The 20,437-nt window shown below is 62.9% G+C and overlaps 2 protein-coding genes across 5 annotated transcripts; both read left to right on the top strand.

Annotated features, from left to right (window-relative positions):
- Positions 1-529: 529 nt before the first annotated feature.
- DOK3 (docking protein 3) lies at positions 530-3,047 on the top strand (the record flags this gene model as incomplete). Its single annotated transcript, XM_079542421.1, has 5 exons — positions 530-586; positions 1,576-1,866; positions 1,949-2,036; positions 2,121-2,293; positions 2,373-3,047. 5 exons carry the CDS (start codon positions 530-532, stop codon positions 3,045-3,047), a joined length of 1,284 nt encoding a protein of 427 aa, XP_079398547.1.
- Positions 3,048-4,424: 1,377 nt separating this feature from the next.
- PDLIM7 (PDZ and LIM domain 7) lies at positions 4,425-18,516 on the top strand (the record flags this gene model as incomplete). Of its 4 annotated transcripts, XM_079542572.1 has the most annotated exons (27): positions 4,425-4,529; positions 7,050-7,201; positions 7,517-7,547; positions 9,049-9,065; positions 9,694-9,839; positions 10,087-10,123; positions 10,732-10,770; positions 10,879-11,024; positions 11,299-11,335; positions 11,841-11,879; positions 12,007-12,161; positions 12,440-12,476; positions 12,951-12,989; positions 13,115-13,269; positions 13,506-13,533; positions 14,042-14,083; positions 14,211-14,365; positions 14,640-14,676; positions 15,234-15,272; positions 15,382-15,536; positions 15,768-15,801; positions 16,692-16,750; positions 16,890-17,124; positions 17,209-17,389; positions 17,565-17,685; positions 18,103-18,218; positions 18,430-18,516. In XM_079542572.1, 27 exons carry the CDS (start codon positions 4,425-4,427, stop codon positions 18,514-18,516), a joined length of 2,424 nt encoding a protein of 807 aa, XP_079398698.1. The 4 variants fall into 4 exon arrangements, with proteins under 4 accessions (XP_079398698.1, XP_079398699.1, XP_079398700.1 ...); XM_079542573.1 differs by lacking the exons at positions 10,087-10,123; positions 10,732-10,770; positions 10,879-11,024; ... (10 more) ...; positions 15,382-15,536; positions 15,768-15,801; XM_079542574.1 differs by lacking the exons at positions 9,049-9,065; positions 9,694-9,839; positions 10,087-10,123; ... (13 more) ...; positions 15,382-15,536; positions 15,768-15,801 and adding an exon at positions 8,123-8,295.
- Positions 18,517-20,437: the final 1,921 nt, after the last annotated feature.

Raw genomic sequence — 20,437 nt, 5'->3', positions numbered from 1 at the left:
TGCTCTAGATGGAAATGCGTGGAGCTGTGCTGCAGCAGCCCGATACGTCAGTGTCACACTGCTGTGAGGTGCTGAGCAGGCAGGGCGTGGTGGGGGGAACTCTAGGTGGGGCGACTGGTTTGTGGCTGGTGGGCTGCTGCCCATGCCTAGGGACTTCTATCCAGCCCCTCCAATGCCTCACAGTCTCCTTCCTCTCACCTTGATCTGTTCATCCTAGCTGTTCCTGTTAACACCAGCGGTGCTCTGGTGCAGCCAGGGCTAAGCCAAGCACGCCGTGCTTATGTCAGGTTGTCCCCTGAGAGCTGCTGTACTCTCACAGTATGCGTTCTGCCCCGCTGCAAGGGGTGGGCGGATGGACACCTCCTGTGGCCCAGCCTTTGCCTGTCATCCCACACACCAAAAAGGGGAAGTGTCAGAGAGAAGGAAGTCTGCCCTATGCAGTTGCTTTGGCTGAAGCAGTCACATTTCTGTGCTGCCAGCGGCCCAAGCCCCAGAGCCCTGTGTTGGCTGCTGGGGCAGTGCTGGGCCCATGGAGAGACCAGTGAAGGATGGCATCCTCTACGTCCAGCACTGCAGATTTGGAAAGGTAAAGGGCAGAGGGGAGATTTGTGGCTGGATATAGGGTTTGTACTGCTGGCATGCTGCTTGGTCTGGGCCTGAGTCCCCCACCATCTGGGAAGGGAGTGAGCAGGGCTGGACCCCTTTAGGCTCCAGCTGTAGTGGTGGTGCTCTCTCACTGCTGAGGGATCCATCTGTGCATGCACAAGCTTGTGCTCTCCCCTATGGGCTGTGACCTTGCCTGGTCATTGCGTGACGTGCAATGAAACAATAAAGGTGTGTTACTGAGGCACAGCTCCGTGTGTGTGCGAGCGGGGCAGCAGGTGGGTTGCTGGGTTGAACCTGGTCCTGGGGCAGTGCCGTGGGAGAAGCGATGGCTTTGTGTGCTTGGATCTGTGGGGACATCATGGGTGACATCATGGCAGCCCCTGGAGCTGCGTGTTCACAGACTGCCTCCTGCTAGCCTTCTCACGGTGCCGAGTGCTCTGTGCTCACTGTGTGTGCGGGGTACCTAGGGTGTGCTAACAGCTCTGCTCCCACCTCGGGACTCCGCGAGAGCCAAGTCCTAGAGCTGAAGCGCGCAGCCCCCACGTGCATGGGGCTGATGGCTCGGCCATGCGGGAGGCCGATGGGTATTTTGGGTGCTCTGCCACACATCTGTTTTCCAGGGCGTAGGCTCTGCTGTGCACTTGAGGTAAGTGGGGGCTTGCAGCCCCTCCATCTCGTGATGGGCTGGGAAGGGACGGGTGCTGCAGAGCCTCCCCTGGGAGGAAGTAGGCTGCAAGCTGCAGGGCCTGGCTGTGTGCAGCAGATGTGAGCTGCCAGCAGGAGCACGGCAGCTCAAAATGGCTTTCATTTGCATGGCGGTCCAGCATCGGAACAGCTTTCTGTGCCCTGTTGCAGTGCACATCCTCATAGGCAGAGACCCCTGCATGCCCATTCCTAAGCCACATGGACATGGCAGACAGCTCCCTGCTGTCACTTTTTCCCCATATCCACACCCTTCCTCCATTCCAGCGGACCTGGAGGAAGATGCGAGCACAGCTTTTTGCTGCCAGCCCCTTTGGTGTGGCCCGCATGGAGAAGTTTGATGCACGGGATGAGGGCACAGTGCCTGATGCCTCCCTGGGGCGCTGCGCCCGCCGTGTCATCCGCCTGTCTGACTGTGTCTCTGTTGGCCCCATGGGCACTGAGAGCTGCCCCAACGCCACTGCCGCCTTCTACCTCACCACCACGGAGAAGAACTATGTGCTGGCAGCTGAGCATCGGGATGAGTGGATCGAGCAGCTCTGCCAGCTGGCCTTTCAGGTACGCCCAGCATCTTCCCGCTGCTTCAGGCAAGGAGAATGAGGGTGCTGGGGGGGGCCACATTCACCTCCCTCTGTTCCAGGTCAAAAAGGAAGCAGCACAGAGTAGCAGCACCGGGCTGCAGCCCATCCCTATGGAGGAGAACTGCCTCTACTCCTCGTGGCAGGATCGTACGTGCTGCAGTGGGGCTGGGGGTGGGGGAGAGGGCTTTCCACTGGGTGTGCAGCAGGACTGACCTCACTCTGCTTCCACAGTGACAGAGTTCCCAGTGCTGGTGCTGAGGACGGAGGCAGCCGCCCGCTGCGAGCTGCACGGGCACTACGTGCTGGCAGCCCTGCCCCAGAGCTTGACGCTGAAGGATGCGCAGTCCCAGCAGCCCCTGCTCACCTGGCCCTACCCGTTCCTCCGCAAATTCGGCCAAGATCAGGTAGGTGCACCCTCCCCGGGGGCCTCCACCTGCAGGAGTAGCAGGTGCCAGCCCCTCACCCTGCCCTCCGTCCCAGCAGAACATCTTCTCCTTTGAAGCCGGCCGCCGCAGCGACTCGGGCGAGGGCACCTTCACCTTCAGCACCCCGCGAGCCCCGGAGCTGTGCCGGGCCGTGGCCGCCGCCATCGCCTGTCAGCAGCAGGGCCGGGAGAGCCCCCAGCTGGCAGCCCAAGGTCTTGGTACCCAACCCTGGGGGCCGGAGGCTGAAGACCCCCAGCACAGCCCAATGCTGGGCCGGCCGCAGCCAGGCTCACACTCGGCCTCGCATCCCTCGCCCAACCTTCTCCGCTTCCCCACCGTGGAGCCGGAGGCTGCTGGCCCTATATTGTATGCCTCCATCGCTCGCGGCCAGCAGCCCCACTTCGGGCCGTGCCCGGCCAAGCCGCTCTCCGAGCATCTGTATGAGAACATCTTCACGGCCCAGCCTCGGCCTCGGGCGGAGGAAGAGCAGCAGGAGGAGGAGGAAGGGCGCTGGGAGCTGGGCTGTCGCCAGGCCCCCGAGGGCCACAGCAGCGAGGCCGCCGCCCCCTACCCCGCCCGCAGCGCCCCGCAGCCCCACAGGCAGCGCTGGGGGCCGGGGGGAAGCAGAGGCGATGCGGAGGAACACTCCAGGCCTAAGGCTCAGCGCACCCTGCGGGCCAAACTGGTGCGGCTGCTGAGTCGGGACGGCCCCGGCGCGCGGGACTGGCCGTGAGCGGGAATAAAGGCCGTGCACCGCCCGACCCCGGGGCCGCGGCCGGCCGCCAGGGGGCGCCGTAACACCCTCCGTCATTGGTGTAACCGAGCGGCGGCTCCGCCCCGCCCCGCTCCTGTATAAGCTCGCGCCGGTCGGGGAGGGGGCGGTGCCCGAGTTCGAGTCCCCCGGCCGCCTGCTCCGCTCGCCCGTTGCGCCGCGAGCCGCTCGGCCCCGCACCGCCGGGCGGCCCTGCTCCGCCGCGGGTGAGTGAGTGCGGGCGGGACCGCGGCGTGTGGGGAGGAGCGGGGACCGGGGCTGAGTAGTGGGTCGGGGGTGGGAAGCCGATTGCTTGGGTCAGGGGAAAAGGAGGCTGTGTGGGGCGGGTGGGGCTGGCTGGGGCAGGGGACCCCCCGTGGGGCGAAGCTGGAGCGGGGGTCGGGGCGTGGCTGCGCTCCGCGGGACGCGGGGACCCCACGGGACGTGGCTCTGCACATCTTTAGATAGAGGGCACAGCCTCCGCTGGAGGGGGCTTCTGTCTCGCCCTTCTTCTCGAACTGACCCCGGCCCGGTGCTACCGCAGCCCTCGGAGCAGGGAGCCCCGTCGGGGCTGCGCGGCCGCTCCATGCTGGGGAATGTCTGACACGCAGCCTGCGCCCAGCGAGCGGGGAGCAGCGGGTGTCAGCTTACACGCCTTATATAGCCCGGGCCGGGCTGGGAGGAGCGGGGGCACCGCGGGCTCCGGCCTCGCAGCTTCTCTGCCCCGTCGGGGCACGGGGAGATGTCGCAGAGCCGGGCCTTTGCCTGCCACGTAGGGCTCAGGAGGTCCTCGCGGTTCACTTTAGGCGAGGTACAGACGCGTGCCCCGTGCCTGGGCCGGCTGACAGCTGTCAGTGTGAGCACGGGGCATCCATTCCTCCTGCCCAGAACCCTGCGGAGATGGGCTCACACCCAGGTACAGCTGCTCGACCAGCTGCTGCTGTTGCTGCAGCCCAGCTGCTGTGCCAGGCGGCTCTGGTGGCAGTGTGCTGCTGTGCTGCTCACCAGGCAAAACGCCTGTGGCTGCCATCCCTCCGTGCTGCTGCCTCTGTGCTGCCTGGAACAGCTCCTAGCAGCTCGAGGTTCTGTAACAGTGCTGCAGAGCCCATCCTGGGCTTGGGATGGTTGAGTCTCACTCTGTGCATTACTCTGGCCCCTCGGCTCCAACACCCCTTAGGAGATGCTGATGGATGTGGGGTGCGTCCCTAACCGCGCTGTGGGATGGTCAGGGTGGAGCTCCTGCTGGCAGTGTGACCTGTCTGCTCCTGCCCAGTCCTGCTGGGCCCCCTCCTCGCCTGCTCCCCATGTCGTTCCCATGCAGCATGATGTCAGGATCACACCCTCTTCCATTTTGCAGAGATGGGCGAGATGGAGTCCTATAAGGTGATGCTGAACGGGCCGGCGCCCTGGGGCTTCCGGCTGCAGGGAGGGAAGGACTTCAGCATGCCGCTCTCCATCTCCAGGGTAAGAGGCGCTGAGAGCTGGTATCGCCCACCCTCCTGCTGTCCACGGGTGGGAAGCTGCAGCTGTGTCCAAGCAGCTGAGGCACAGCTGTACGGGGGATGTGAGCAAGCTGGGCCTTGGAACACTGGTTCTCACTCTGCTCAACCCCCTTAGAGCCACCCAGACCCTTATCAGCTCTGGTTTGGCCAGAGGGAATATGTGCTGGGGGTGTTCCGGGCAGGGAGCTGCAGCGGCGATGGGAAATGCTGTGCAGGCTCCGCAGTGTCACGATGCGGTGGGAGGCAGGGGGGCCTCTTCCGGAGCCAGCCCTGTGCGGGGGCAGCTCTCTGTGCGTGAACTGCGGGACCGGCCTGGTCTGCACTGTGATACCAGGCTCAGTGCCTCGGGGCCAGCTTTGTGCAGGCACTGTGCCTGAGACTGCACTCCCACTGGTCCTGGGACAGGTCCTATCCGTAAAGCCAGCCCGCTTCTGAAGCAGGGGCACGTACAAAATGTGCTGCCAGTTGCTTACATCTGGGGCACCTGGTGGGAACTTTTCGTGTGATGCTTACCCCGGTCGAAGCTGTCTCTTGGGTTTGTGTGGCTCCCCGTCCTTGGGTGGCCTGCACCACGGGTGCTTGCAGCAGCTCCAGCTGCAGAATTGCCTTATAAGCCTTGGAATGTGTCTGCACCACCCGTGCTGCTGACGCTGGGGCAGCTGGCACAGGGCTGTGGCTCTGAGCACAGCACTGGGCACAGTGTGGGGCCTGCCCCCCGCACTGTGTGCACATCCCAGGCCACGGGTCTCTGCAACTCCCACCCCAGGGGCACCGTGCAAGGCTGGAGTCACCCATGCCACTGCCCTGGGGCCGACCAATCTTTGCAAGGAACAGAGACGGCTTCAGCAAGTTTATTCTCTAAAAAATGTTTCTCTTGGCTGCAAGCCAGGGCTTAACAAAGGGTCTGATCAGGCGGTGGAGCCTCCGAGAGCCTGGGGCTGGGGCCTCATGGAGCAGCAGCGACGGGTGTGCAGGCCAGCCCCGCTGCAGGGCCTGGAGAGATGCTGCTGGCAGGGCAGGGCAAGGCTCAACAGGGTCCCAGCACCTTGGCTGCCCAGTGCCAAGGAGGATGCTCCCTTGTGCCTGCCTGCCACCTCGCTGGTTGACTTGGAGCCCTGGATGGAGGTATCTAGCCGAGGTGGCACTCTGAGGTGTGAGGACAAAGGCCCAGCTGGGCGGAGAGGCAAGGAAGGAAGCTGTGACTGGTGGGGCTGGGCAGGAGCCTCAGCCCACGGTGCAGGAAACGGGAAGGCTGGAGCAGCTCCTGGCTGGAATCTGTTGAGCTGGCACCTGCCGAAGGGCTTTCCTGGCGCGCTTGGGTGCGGCGGCGTGACGCGGCCTGCCATGCTCCCCCCTGCCCAGGCAGCCATGTGAAAACCTCTCCCAGCTCCTACTGCTGCCTTAAACCCATGCTGCTTCCCAGCCTGAGGGGCAGCAAGCTGGGGCTTGCAGGAGTGGCCGGGAGCCGGCCAGAGCTGCTTGCTGCCTCCAGCATCCTTCTGTGCCAGGTAGTGCCAGAGGTACTGCAGGGGATGCTGTGACCCTCTGGGAATGGCAGTGGAGCCAGGGTACCTGGTGCTGTGCTCAGGGCGGGCTGGGCTCTGCGCATAGCCGTGATGCTCGGTGGCAGGGATTTTCCAGCCCTCTGACAGTGCTGGGAATCTGGCTCGCTCCTTTTATGTTCATGTTGAACAGGGCTTGAGGAAATACTTGGTCTGAATCCAAACGCCTCGAGTTGTTCTGTGCTGGAGGAGCAGGAATGGCTGCAGCCTGCCCACGTCTGTCTGTCTGAGTGTCTGTCTGTCAATACCTGAGAGCTGTGTTCAGTGGTGCAGGGGCTAGGGCGCTGCTTATCTCCAGCAGAAATAGGGGTGTCCGGGGGTGGTCCAGGCATATCCCAGCCCCATTGCTGGGCTGGATGAAGGGAGCAGACAAGACAGGAGCACAACATAGCTGGAAGATATAGGGGGCTCTCCCCGCCCCTGTGAAGGCTGGGAGCATGCCTGTGGTTTACAGCCCATGGGGTGAGCTGTGGGCTGCATGACAGGCCCTGACTCACCCTGCTCGCTTCCTGCCCCAGGACCCTGGGGCCGGCTCCATGACCTCCTGCTGCAGCTGAGCCAGCACAGCCTCTGCTGCTGGGCATCGCCTCAGAACGCCTGGCTGTCCCCGGGCCACCTGTAGGGGTGGTGCTGGCACATCTCCCAGCAGTGCTGTGCTGCAGTGTGGTGCCTGGGGCAGGGCTTAGCTGCTACAAGGAAGAGAGGCTCTCTGGGATAACAAACTGGGGAACACAGGGAGCTCTGGGGGTTCCTGCATCAGGCCCAGTGTGTTCAGGCTGCAGTGGCACTGTGCTGCGGGAGCTGCCCGGTAGCGGGCTTAGGAGCTGTTCAGGGTGTGCTCAGTGGCCCTCTCCGTGGCTCTGGGCACAAGAGCATCACTCCATTTACTGCTGGTTTCCCTGACGCTCTCTGTTCTGCAGCTGACTCCAGGTGGAAAGGCTGCCCAGGCCGGTGTGGGAGTGGGCGATTGGGTGCTGTACATTGATGGGGAGAGCACCAGCGCCATGACGCACATCGAGGCCCAGAACAGGATCCGTGCCTGCGGGGACAGGCTCTGCCTCACTCTGAGCAGGTAGGATGTGTGGATCCTGAGAACTTACGGTGCTGGTGCAGCTGGAACAAAGCTGTGGCCCTGTACCCGTCGCCTCCCCGAGCCCAATGGCCCCGCTGCCATGAGGCAGCATCACTCATCTCCCGCAGCCCTGGCTGGATCTGAGGGCTCTGCATGGCTGGATGGGGCTCATCCCATCTGCAGCAATCCCGGCTTTAAGCCGTCACCTCAGACCGTGGGTTAGTGCTACCTGGTTACAGTTCCTCAGTGTCAGCATGCCAGCCATGATGGATGCTGGGCACGTGCAGATCTGCCTCACTGTGTCCTCTCTTGCAGAGCCCAGAACCACCTGGGGAAGCCACAGAAGGTAGGTGTTGCTCCAGCACTGCTGGCAGCTGCTCAGCCGTGGGCTGGGGGTGGGGAAGTCTCTGAGCTTGCTCAGAGGAGCGGACTTTGCTCCTGGGGCCCAAGGGCTTCTTGGGGACCAGGATGTGTTTGGAAGGCTTGCAAATTCCCCGCATGTACAGCAGCTGCAGCACAGCCTTCAGGCCCCATGTTCGCTAGTGCTGGAGCTCGCTCTTGCATGGGGAGGCAGGGCTGGGGCCAGTGGCTCCTAGGCAGAAGCCACTTGCATGCTTTCTGCTTTGTACCTTGGGATGGTTGCGAGCAGCGTGAGTGCATGCAGAGCCCCACCACGGGGCACTTACTAATCCTCAGGCTGAGTTTGCAGCCTGGTGTCCCTGGGCGGGATGCCCCGCAGAGAGGGGACCTGGCTGGCAGAGCCGCATGTGCTGTCAATGCCCATGTGTCACTGCGAGGCTCTGCGGGCAAGAATGGGTCCAGCATTCCCACCTGGCTGCCTGCTGCGCTGCCTGGCCCAGGGCTGCCCCTTGCATGCTGCTTGACGTGTGAGCCCTTGTCTGTGTGTTTTGTCTCGCTCAGGACTCACTCCCCTGCTCTGAGCCCCTGAAATATAACTTCGCTCCCAGCACCGCCCTCAACAAAACAGCTCGGCCCTTCGGGGCCGGCTCGCCTCCGAACCCACGGTCCGGGCTGGTGACGAAACCCGTGACGTACGTGCCCCTGGCGCCCGCCTGCACCCCCCAGCACAATGGGTATGTTGCTGTCCATCCTGCTCTCCAAGAATACCAGGGAGCCCGCTGCCCGGCCCTGCTGCACCTTGCATGCCAGGCACCTGTGGGTGGGAGTGGGCAGTGGTTCCCGTGCTGAGGTGCTGAGACTGAGCAACAGGACTGTCACACGTGGGGACACACACACATGCCTCTTCCTTGCTCGGGGCTGTGTCCTCCTGCACTGGCCTTTGGAAAGCGCTGGAGGGCATGGCACAGCAGCTGGCGCAGGATGCTCGCTGCTGTCTCTGCCAGCCCTGCGACAAGGGGCAGGAAGGCTGTGGTTGCAATCAGCAGCACCAGCCCAGGGCCACGACACAATGCTGCCGGGACGTGCAGGACAAAGGGAAGCCATAGAGCCCTGCACAGTGCTGCCCATGCCAGCCCTGAGCCCTGTATGGATGCTCCAGTCTGCACATTGTGTACTCTGCTGCTGTGTGCCCGCCCTGCTGCCGCTCCTGCCCACAGGACCCTGGAGCTGGTCAATGGGGCACATGGCCCTGGCTGTTCTCTGCACCCGGTGGGCGCAGAGTGGGGCTGAGGATGGCATGATCAGATCTGTTGCCCCTGCAGCCCATTGTGCTCTCAGCCCTGGGTGAGATGGGCACGTGTCGCAGGGGCAGGGAAAGTGGTGCAGGCTGTAGGTGAGCTCTGGAAACTTCTTGGGTTCTGTGGGTCTAATTTCACTTTCCTTCTCTTTCTTTCTTTTCTCCCTTTCTCTTTCCCTCTCTCCTACAGGTGCAGAGCCTTGACAAGTCAGTAAGCCTTTTGCCTGCTCTCTCTAGCCTTCCTGCATGCCTCTTGCCCTGTTAGTGGCCCACTGGTGCCCTGTTCTCTGGGCAGGGTTAAATAGCCCAGGGGCTCAGTGTCCCCAGGCTGCAAGCTCCTGGCTGCAATCTGTCCTTAGCCTGAAATGCAATTGCTGCTGACTGCAAGGGCATCAGGGTGTCCTTACACCAGGTCCCTCTCCAGCACAAGAAAGGCTGTGCTATGCACCCTTCTGTCAGCATCACTGGTGCTTATCGGGCACCATGCAGTTCACCTGCGTGTGATTTGGATCTTGGCTTATCCTTGCCCCATTTTTTCTCCTCCTGGCCTTTAGGGCTGGGCTCAAACTGCAGAGATGGGAAATCTGTCCTGAGAAGACATCCTTAATGGCCTCTTCCTTTGCTGATGGTGTGGGGTGGGGAGGAGGACAACGTATGATGTGCCAAATGTGTGCTGTCCTGCTACTGCTGTGAGCTTGAAGAGATGTGGGATGGCCCCAGGGGGGATGCTGTGGGGATCCCTGTGGGTCTGTGGGGCAGTGGTGTGTGCCGGTCCCTGTGCCACCAGGCAGGGGCAGGACAGTGCTGGCTGAGCACCTGCCCCTGTTGCTCATAGGAAACCACAGGAGCACCCCAGTTCCCCCAAATATGACCCCAGCAAGTTGCATCTGATCGAGGATTCTGAGGACTGGCAGCCCCGCAACACCAGCACCCAGTCCCGTTCCTTCCTCAAACTGGCCCAGCTGACGGGCACAGACAGCTGTAAGTCCCTGCGGGTCTGGGGCTGCCTGCGGGTTCCTGGAGTCAACCTGGCTGCGGGGTGAGGTGGTGGCGCCCTGACTGCAGTGGCCCTGTGTGTGGCATGGGCCATATGGGGGCATACGGTGGTGTCTGGGGCGCTGGTATGGGGGAAGCAGGGAGGGGTGCCCAGTTCTCATCCCTTCGCACTGTGTGGGGCCGTGCTGCCGCCGACTGACTCTGTCTCCTCCTTTCTCCCTGCTGCACTCAGTTGAGGACCACGAGGACGAGCTGGTTAGGAAGCCCAGGTAAGGGGCGGCACAGGGTGTACCACGGCTCCTGGCTATGGTGCTGCGGGGATGGGGCTCAACCCCCCCCTGTTGGCCTCACACTCATGGCTGGTGGCGAGTGCAGCTCCTGTCCTCTGCTGTCCTGTCCTGTCACCTCCTGCTCCCTGTCCCTCTCTGTCCTTTCACTCTCTCTAGAGCTGAGGTATTCATGGAGCTGCAGCACCTGCACTGCTCTCGCCTCTGTGATGGGCACCGCCAGCACTGGGCCACAGCTGTGTCCGTCCTGTTACGAGGGTCCTGCCTGGGCACTGTGCTGCTGCTGTCCCCAGTCTGGGCATCCCCTGCAGGACCCTGGGCACTGCTGGCACTGGGGAGGCCAAGCTGCAGACGCAGCGGGTTGATGGGGCCTGCTGGCACTGGTGTGGCCTGACTCCTGCTGTTGGGAGGTACTGGGCTTTATTTGGGCCGTGGGTACAAGGTGCTGTGACTGTGGTGTGGGGCTGGAGCGGAGCTGGACTGGTATGAATGCTGCTGCATCACTATGGGGCTGGAGATAAGCCATGGGAGATGCTCCATGCTGTGTGCTGGTGATTCACCCTTGCGTCGCCATTTTCTCGCTGCCACAGGGGTCCCCGTGTGTCATTTTGGGGTACAGAGGAGGAGTGGTGAGTGCTGGGCCGTTACAGGGGTTCATGTGGGTTCTGCCCCATGCTGGCAGCTGGACAGAACCAGGTCCATGGTGCCAGCTGAGCGCCTGCCCCTGTCGCTCACAGGCAGTCCATGCACCCCCCCGGCACCCCCACGTGTGACCCGGGCAAGCTGCGGCTGATGGAGGACGCTGAGGACTGGCAGCCCCGCACCGGCACCTCCCAGTCCCGCTCCTTCCGCAAACTGGCCCGGCTGACGGGCACTGATGGCCGTAAGTCCCTGCCGCTGCCTGGAGCTGCCTGCTGTTGTGGGTCGAGGGGCACCGGGCCGTGGCCGTGGTGGCCCCACGTTATCCCTGTGTTTGGTGCAGGCTGAGTGGGGCTGTGGGAGCCCCGAGTGTGCTGTGGGCCGTGCGGGCACACGGTGGTGCCCGGGGTGCTGGTGTGGGGAAGCAGGGAGGGGTGCCGGTCCTCATAACTTGTGCTGTGTGGGGCCGTGCTGCCGCCGACTGACTCTGTCTCCTCCTTTCTCCCTTCTGCACTCAGTTGAGGACCACGAGGATGAGCTGGTTAGGAAGCCCAGGTAAGGAGCAGGCAGCTCCTCTCCTCTCCTCTGCTGTCCTGTCCTGTCGCCTCCTGCTCTCTGTCCCTCTCTGTCCTTTCCCTCTTTTGAGAGCTGAGGTGGTCACAGAGCCTCAGCACCTCTGTGCTGAGCCACAGCTGTAGCCATCTCATTTTGATGGTCCTTCCCCAGGCACTGCAGTGCCTCTGTTGCCAGACGGTGTGCCCTGATGCTGGGCTGTCCCTGGCAGGACCCTGGGGACTGCTGGTGCTGGGGAAGTCGAACTGTACCACAGCATCCCAGACACGGCACGTTGGTGGGGTCTGGTGGCATTGGCACAGGCTGACTGGGGATGTTGGGGGGTGTGCAGCAGCACTGGAAGCTCAGCCCATGGGGCTTTTTGGTGGCTTTTATGGAGCTAATGTTGCCAGCATTATTGTTGGGCTCAGAGGTCGGTGGGGCTGAGCTGTAGGAAGTGCCACGTACCAGTGATTTACTATTGTGCCGCCATTTTCTTGCACTGCAGAGATGCCCGTGCATCCTTCTGTGGTACAGAGGAGCAGCGGTGAGTGTTGGGCTGTGGCTGGGGTTGATGTGTGTTGGGCATTCAGACAGTGCTGCCCCATGGTGGCAGCTGAGCAGGGCCACGCTCAGGTCAGTGCCAGCTGAGTGCCTGCCCCTGACACTTACAGGCAGCCCCCGCCCCAAGTGGAGCCCCCCACAACCCCTGCGTGTGACCCGGGCAAGCTGCGGATGATGGAGGATGCTGAGGGCTGGCAGCCCCGCACCGGCACCTCCCAGTCCCGCTCCTTCCGCAAACTGGCCCGGCTGACGGGCACCGATGGCCGTAAGTCCCTGTGGGTCTGGGGCTGTCTGGAGCTTCTTGAAGTTGCGGGCTGAATTGGTTCCAGGCTGTGGTTGTGATGGCCCCACGTTATCCCTGCATGCAGTGTGGGTCCGTGGAAGCCCTGAGTGTGCCATGGGCCGTGTGTGGACATAGAGTGGTGCCCGGGGTGCTGGTGTGGGGGAAGCAGGAAAGGGTGCCTGGTCCTCATCCCCCATGCTGTGTGGGGCCGTGCTGCCGCCGACTGACTCTGTCTCCTCCTTTCTCCCCACTGCACTCAGTTGAGGACCGCGAGGACGAGCTGGTTAGGAAGCCCAGGTAAGGAGCAGGCAGCTCCTCTCCTCTGCTGTCCTGTCCTGTCCTGTCACCTTCTGCTCTCTGTCCCTCTCTGTCCTTTCCCTCTTTTGAGAGCTGAGGCAGTTACTCGTTGTGATGGTCCTGCCTGGGCATCACACTGGTACTGTCCCCTGCTGCTTTGCCCTGATGCTGGAATGTCCCCAGTCTGGGTGTCCCTGGCAGGACCCTGGGCATTGCTGGCATCAGGGAGGCTGCACTGCACCATGGCATCCCAGACACAGTGGGTTACTGGGGTCTGGTGGCACTGGCAAAGCCAGGGCAGCACTGGGACCTCATGCAAGGGAGCCTGTGGGGCTTTGTGGTGGCTAATTAGGTCCAAGTGCTGCCAGCATCTTCACTAGGGTCAGGCTTCTGTGGAGCTGGTGGTCAGCTCTGCGGAGTTCTCCACAGCGTGCCAGTGATTTACCATTGTGCCACCATTTCCTTGCACCATAGGGATGCCCACGGGTCGTTCTGTGGTACAGAGGAGCAGTGGTGAGTGCTGGGCTGTGGCAGGGGTTGGCGTGTGCTGGGCCCTCGGGCAGTGCTGCCCCATGCCGCTGGGTGGGCAGCGCAGGGTCAGGTCCGTGCCAGCTAGCTCCTGCCCCTGTCACTCACAGGCAGCCCCCGCCCCACGTGGAGCCCCCCACAACCCCTGCGTGTGACCCGGGCAAGTTGCGTCTGTTCGAGGATGCTGAGGACTGGCAGCCCCGCACCGGCACCTCCCAGTCCCGCTCCTTCCGCAAACTGGCCCGGCTGACGGGCACTGATGGCCGTAAGTCCCTGTGGGTACCAGAGATGGCTCCGGCTGTGGGTTGAGGTAGCACCTGGTTGTGGCCGTGGCAGCCCCTTCTTGTTCCTGCGTTTGCCATCTGTGGGCTGTGGTGGTGCCTGGGGCATTGGTTTTGGGGTTGAGAGGGAGTGGGTGCCCGGTCCTCATTCCTTTATGCTGTGCGGGGCTGCGCTGCCACGGACTGACTCTTTCTCCTCCTTTCTCCCTGCTGTGCTCAGTGGAAGAGGTGTTTGTTAAGAATCCCAGGTAAGGGACCATGAGGCGCAGCATGAGCTCTGGGCTGCATGTCCTGGGCAGGGCTGTGGGCACTGCTGGCACTGAGCTGGGGCAGTTGAGCTGTGCTCTTGGGATGAACAGGAGTGTGGTGGCACTGGCAGACCTCGCTGTGGGTGTCGGAAGGCACTGGGCAGCGCTGTGGCAGGGTGCTGAAACCCAGGGGGCTGCAGGGGCCAGACAGAGCTGCTGCATGCTGCTGGTTGCTCTGTGGGGCTGGGCTGTGTGAGGAAAGGAGCGGGGACTATGGGGGAAGGCTGTATCCCTCTGAGCTGGGACAGCATCTGAGTGCTCCTGTTGGGGGCAGCTCTCCTGCCTTCCCCTTCTGCAAACCCTCCTGCTTTGGATCAGTGTGTGAGTGCTGGAGCTGGGCAGCTGCCTGGGAGTACTGCTGTTGTGACCAGGGGCTGGGGATAAGGCACAGGGAACACTATACCAAGTGCCAGAGAATCACCATTGTGCTGCCATTTTGTCACTGCAGCAGGGATGCCCGCGGGTCGCTCTGTGGTACAGAGGAGCAGTGGTGAGTGCCGGGCTGTGGCAGTAGTCAGTGTGGGCCAGGGCCTTGGCCACGGCTGCCCCGTGCTGGCAGCTGGACAGGGTCAGGTCCACGTTGGTGCCAGCTGAGCGCCTGCCCCTGTCACTCACAGGCAGCCCCCGCCCCACGTGGAGCCCCCCACAACCCCTGCGTGTGACCCGGGCAAGTTGCGTCTGTTCGAGGACGCTGAGGACTGGCAGCCCCGCACCGGCACCTCCCAGTCCCGCTCCTTCCGCAAACTGGCCCGGCTGACGGGCACTGATGGCCGTAAGTCCCTGCCGCTGCCTGGAGCTGCCTGCTGTTGTGGGTCGAGGGGCACCGGGCCGTGGCCGTGGTGGCCCCACGTTATCCCTGTGTTTGGTGCAGGCTGAGTGGGGCTGTGGGAGCCCCGAGTGTGCTGTGGGCCGTGCGGGCACACGGTGGTGCCCGGGGTGCTGGTGTGGGGAAGCAGGGAGGGGTGCCGGTCCTCATAACTTGTGCTGTGTGGGGCCGTGCTGCCGCCGACTGACTCTGTCTCCTCCTTTCTCCCCACTGCACTCAGTTGAGGATCGCGAGGATGAGCTGGTTAGGAAGCCCAGGTAAGGAGCAGGCAGCTCCTCTCCTCTGCTGTCCTGTCCTGTCGCCTCCTGCTCTCTGTCCCTCTCTGTCCTTTCCCTCTTTTGAGAGCTGAGGTGGTCACAGAGCCTCAGCACCTGCGCTGAACTCACCTCTGCAATGGGCACCGCTGGCACTGGGCCACAGCTGTGACCGTCTCGTTGTGAGGGTCCTGCACGTTTGTACTGTCCCCGGCCGCTGTGCCCTGGTGCCGGGCTGTCCCCAGTATGGGTGACCCTGGCAGGACCCTGGGCACTGCTAGCGGTAGGGAGGCTGCACTGCACTTCGGTGTCCTGACACAAAGAGTCAGTGGTGCCTGGTGGCATTGGCACAGCCTGGCTGTGGGCATCAGGAGATCCAGGACAGCGCCGACACCTCAGCATGAGGGGCAGCAGTGCTGGGGTGGGACTGCAGGGGAGCTGGGAGCTGGAGGAAGCAAATTTTGCTGGCATAACCGTGGGGCTGGGGACAAGCCGTGGGGAATGCTCCGTGCTGTGTGCCCGTGATTTATCCTTGTGCCGCCGTTTTCTCTACACCGCAGAAGTCCCCACGTATCGTACTGTGGTTCGGAGGAGCCGCGGTGAGTCTGTGGCGGAGGTCTGGGCATACGAAGCCCTCGGGCAGTTCTGCCATCGGGGCAGGGCCAGGGTCAGGTCAGTGCCAGCTGAGTGCCTGCCTGTCAATCGCAGGCAGCCCCCGCCCCACGTGGAGCCCCCCACAACCCCTGCGTGTGACCCGGGCAAGTTGCGTCTGTTCGAGGACGCTGAGGACTGGCAGCCCCGCACCGGCACCTCCCAGTCCCGCTCCTTCCGCAAACTGGCCCGGCTGACGGGCACTGATGGCCGTAAGTCCCTGTGGGTCTGGGGCTGCCTGGAGCTGCCTGCTGTTGTGGGTTGAGGTGGCACCGGGCCGTGATGTTCCTGTGCTGTCTGTGTGTTGGCCGTGTGTGTGTGGTGCCCGGGGTGCTGGTGTGGGGGAAGCAGGGAGGGCTGCCCGCTTCTCGTCCCTTCGTGCCGTGTGGGGCCGTGCTGCCGCCGACTGACCCTGTCTCCTCCTTTCTTCCCGCTGCATTCAGTGGAAGATGATGATGTATTTATTAAAAAGCCCAGGTAAGGGGGGTGCAAGCATAGATTCCTGGACTGTATATCCAGGCCTTTGTGCACTGCTGGCACCGCGCTCGGGTGGTTGAGCTGCACTGTGGTCTCTTGGGCAGCTGGGGTGAGGAGGAGTGTGCTGGCACTGGCAGACCCTGCTGGGGGTGTTGGGAGGTGCTGTGCATCTTTTAGAGATCAGTGGGTGAGCTCCTGAGGCTCGAGGCCCTGCATGGGAGCAAGGAAGGACACAGGCTAGGGCTGTGGCACAGCTTTGCCTTTCCACCATCCCTCCTGCCTTCGTGCCGTGACCAGATCTGCCTGGTTTGCTCTGTTGCAGTTAAACACTTGTGTTTTTATAGCTAGCTCCTTCTTGTCCTTGCCCTCAAGAGGCACAAAGGCACTGGCTTTCCATCTGACACTGTCCTTGCTCCTCTGGGTGCTGCTTGCCCTGGCTTCTTATAAGTCCAGTGCTGGCAGGGTGCAGGGGGGGCACAGACTTTGCCCCCTGTTGTACCAACCCATCCCTGCTCTTCCTGGCTCTGCTGGAGCTGGCCCAGGGTTCCCCACACTACCAGATGCTGTGTGTGAGGTGGAGGTGTGCCTGGACACTGTCGCACTGGAGCAAGTAGTATTGTGTGTGATGCCCCAAGTCCTTGGCCAGCCCACAGCACCTCAGCATTAGGGCACAGTGGTCCTGTGCTCCCACCCTGCTGGGTGCCACAGACCTGGGGATGCTGTGGGGCTGAAGGCGCTTGGCTTGATGCCCAGCACCAAACTAGCTACTGGCTGGGCATGTGGACTTGGCCAGCTCCTGGCTGCAGAGTGGGGGTCCTGCCTGCATGCACTAGCCAGCCTGTGTCCTGGGGGGTGAGTGTGGCCAGCAGGATTAACTGGTTGTTTTGCAGCCAGGTCTCCGTACCGGACCCATCCCCGGGAGCAGCAATGAAGACAGAACCAGGATTGGGTGAGAAAAAAATGTTTTCTCTGAGTTTGGGGCAAGGGGAGTGGGGATATGGGTAGGATTGGTTCTGGTGGATGCATCTTGCTTACCAATGGATACAAAGGGCTTGGGAACATCATTCAAGAAGCTTCTGTTTATGCAGCCTCCAGGACCCCTGCTGCCACCCCTGGCCCTACCAGCCGCCCACCCTGGGCTGTGGACCCCTCATTTGCTGAGCGCTACGCCCCAGACAAGACAAGCACAGTGCTGAGCAAGCACAGCCAGCCGGCCACCCCGACCCCCATGCAGAACCGCAGCTCCATCGTGCAGGCAGCTCAGCAGGCACCTGAGGGCCCCGGCCGCACCCCCCTCTGCTACAAGTGCAACAAGATCATCAGGTGAGCCCTGGCCTCTGCAGCCCTGCCGCCGTCCTGGGCACTGCCAGGCCCCGCTGTGGCTGATGCGGCTCTGTTCCACCACAGAGGACGCTACCTCGTGGCACTGGGACATTATTACCACCCCGAGGAGTTCACCTGCTGCCAATGCAGGAAGGTGCTGGATGAGGGCGGTTTCTTCGAGGAGAAGGGCTCCATCTTCTGCCCCAAGTGCTACGACACGCGCTATGCGCCCAGCTGTGCTAAGTGCAAGAAGAAGATCACTGGGGTGAGTGTCCCTCAGTCTGCCCTGCACCTCCCATCCCTGCGCCCTGCTTACCCGTGTGTCCCCAGCTCTGTCCCTTCTCGTCCTGCCGCAGGGATCTCCTGTTCCTTTCAGCCTTCTGTGGGGGTTCCCTGTGGTGTGGGGTGCTCCCTCCTGGCTGATAGCAGTTCTCTTCCAGGAGGTCATGCATGCGCTGAAGATGACCTGGCACGTGCAGTGCTTCACCTGCGCAGCCTGCAAAACTCCCATCCGCAACCGTGCCTTCTACATGGAGGAGGGACAGCCCTACTGTGAGAGAGGTAGGACCAGGGGAGGACCCACGTCACCCCACGCAGCCCCAGGGTACTGCCCACTGGTAGGACCGAGGATTGAATTGCTGTGGAGCTCTCCCCAGGATTCAGGGAAGGCAGGGGACCCCCGTGAACCTTCCATTCCTATCCTCCCTGGTGCTGGATGGTGCCATTGCTGGCGTGTTGCCATGGTGATGATGGATGATTTACATCAAATATGAATGCTGCATCCTGGCTGGGGAGATTCACTTCTTCCCTGTGGCCCAGTGGTGGCAAGGTCCACCTTTCCTCATGTGCCCGGTGCTTTCGTGTGCTTCAAGTCCTGGAAGCAAGTTGTCCCGGGGGTGTGCTGCAGCCCTGCTGCACAGGAATGAGGGGTTGCAGTCTTGGAGGAACCACTGACCTGTGCTCTGCCTATGCTCACAGACTATGAGAAGATGTTTGGCACCAAGTGTCGTGGCTGTGACTTCAAGATTGATGCTGGGGACCGGTTCCTGGAGGCGCTGGGCTTCAGCTGGCATGACACTTGCTTCGTCTGCGCGGTGAGCCATGTGCCTACCTGCTTCCCCCTGCTGTGAGCTGTGTCTCACACGGGGTGCATGCTGCCGTCAGGTTTTCCCCACCTGGCTCTGTCCTGGTCGCTCAGCCTGTTGCTCCCTGACATCTGTTCTGGGCTGATGGCTAGGGCTCAGCATGGGAGGGGATGTTGGAGGCTGGCTCAGCCCTCCTGACTGCCTGTGCTCTCCTCCCCAGATCTGCCAGACCAATCTGGAAGGGAAGACATTCTACTCCAAGAAGGACAAGCCGCTGTGCAAGAGCCATGCTTTCTCCCACGTGTGAGGGGCAAGAGTTCAGCTGTGCCCATGCATGCCCCTGCTCCTGCATGCTCCTTTCCCACCCCTTCCCCTGACCCAGGGAGCCAGGCTGAGACTTCACCCCTTCCCCTTGCTCCTGACTCTTTCCTGGCAACTCCTGGCCGGGCCCTGGCAGAATCAGCACTGGCCCCTTCCATCTGGCTGGCTTCTTTTGTGCCCCCCTAGCTGACACAGGAGCCTGGGGAAGGGGATGCCACATAGGTCTCCTGCCCTGAGGCTGCACAGCACAATGCTTGTGCTGAGGCTGTGGCTGGGGAGGGTCTGGTTGCAGCAGAGCTGCTCCTTTGCTTTGATGGGGCCCAGCTGCCTTGGCACTCAGCACCAGGGCAGGGATGCTCCTAGCCCCCAGCCCCTGCCAAACTCTTCCCTCACCTCCCCAGCTTCATACTCAGCGCATGGGACTTGAGCACTGGCTCTTCTCCCCCTGCCCACAGTGACCCCACAGCCCAGCAGACTGCCGCCGCGGTTTCCTACCCAGCCCCACATGGCTGCATGCCATGGGGCTGGGAGGGCCGTGGGGCTGTCTAGTGGCAGCACCACCGTGCCATGGAGCAGGACTGTGTGCCATGCCTGCCCTGGCTGTGGGCTGGGAGTGCACACCAGCCTCTGGCTAATGGGTTCCCATCAGGCTTGAAAACTGCTTCCTACCAAAGAGCGTGTGCCACCGCTATCCCAGCACTGTAAATGCCTCTCCCAAACCCCCACCCTCCGGTTGGGCTGCATTTGATGTAGCCACGGTGCTTTTAGTGCCTTGAATAAACACTTTTTTGCGAGTGCCCACTGTGTGGGGACTGTGGTTTTGCCTGAGCGTGGTGTGGTGGGGCCAGGAAGGTCACACGTGGCCCTCACCCTGCTCCTGCCTGGAGCTCTGCCCTGCGGCCTGACTCAGCTCCACCGAGCTGCTAGGGAAAGCTTTGTTTCCTGGGGTTTCTCCTCCTTTGGCCCCTGGCAGAACCCGTGCCCCTGGGTTGCCCTTGCCTGGTTTCAGCAAGCAGAGAGCAGGGAGGCAGTAATTAATCCAGGCGGCAGAGCAACAACAGCGCTGAGCAGGAGATGGTGCCGAGCTGCGACCCCACAAGGGCATCCCCACTTACCCAGCGTTGTCCCTGTGTCCCTGCCGTGCCTCAGCGCCCATGCAGGGGTCGAGTCACCGGCACGAGCAGCTCGAGCACAGCGGTTCTGGCCGTGCTTCGGCGTAGCGCAGCCAACCGTCCGCCCGTTAGCACAGCTGCTGTCCCGAAGGACGGGCGCGAGGCACCGCCGCCCTGGAGCGGGCTCCGGAGCAGTGCATGTGGGGACGGCCGCCCCCAGCGCTCCGATCTGACAGCCGTAGCGGTCAGTAATAAAGTGATGAGCAACGGTAAGGAAAATCGCCTCGCTCATCCGTTGGAACGTTCTGCTGGGGGCAGGAGCCGGAACCCGAGCTCGCCCTTCTGCAGGTGGCGAATCCCCCCCACACCCGGCGGCGCTTCTGCCCTTCCGCCACCCCGCCGCCTCCCGCTCCCTCCTGACGGCCCCCGCCCTCGCGGCGCACAGGAAGGAGGGTCGCGGGTGGGCTGCGGAGGTGGAGCCCGGGGAGGGGCCGCGCCGCTCCGCTCCGAGAACAAAGCCCCGCGGCTCCGCGGCTCCCCGCGCCGCCCCCACCCCCACCCCCACCCCCACCCCGAGGCGGCCGAGCCGCTCGCGGGGCGGCCCCGGCCGGCAGCTGCTCGACAGCTGCTGCCCAGCTCCCGCAGCCTCGCAGGGCGGCTCCGGCTCGGGAAGTGCTGCGAGCAGGGCGTGGGCAGGGAGCAGCGCTGCGCTGCGTCCCGCTGCGCTTAGGGGCGCGGGCTGCGCCCAAGGGCACGGTGCCCTGACCTGCAGGGACCCCGTAGTTCCCTGCTCGG

The sequence above is a fragment of the Tetrao urogallus genome (assembly GCF_951394365.1).
Source record: "Tetrao urogallus genome assembly, chromosome: 14".
NCBI lineage: Eukaryota > Metazoa > Chordata > Aves > Galliformes > Phasianidae > Tetrao > Tetrao urogallus.
Note: the sequence above shows the minus strand (reverse complement) of the source record. Positions and strands in the feature narration are given on the sequence as shown.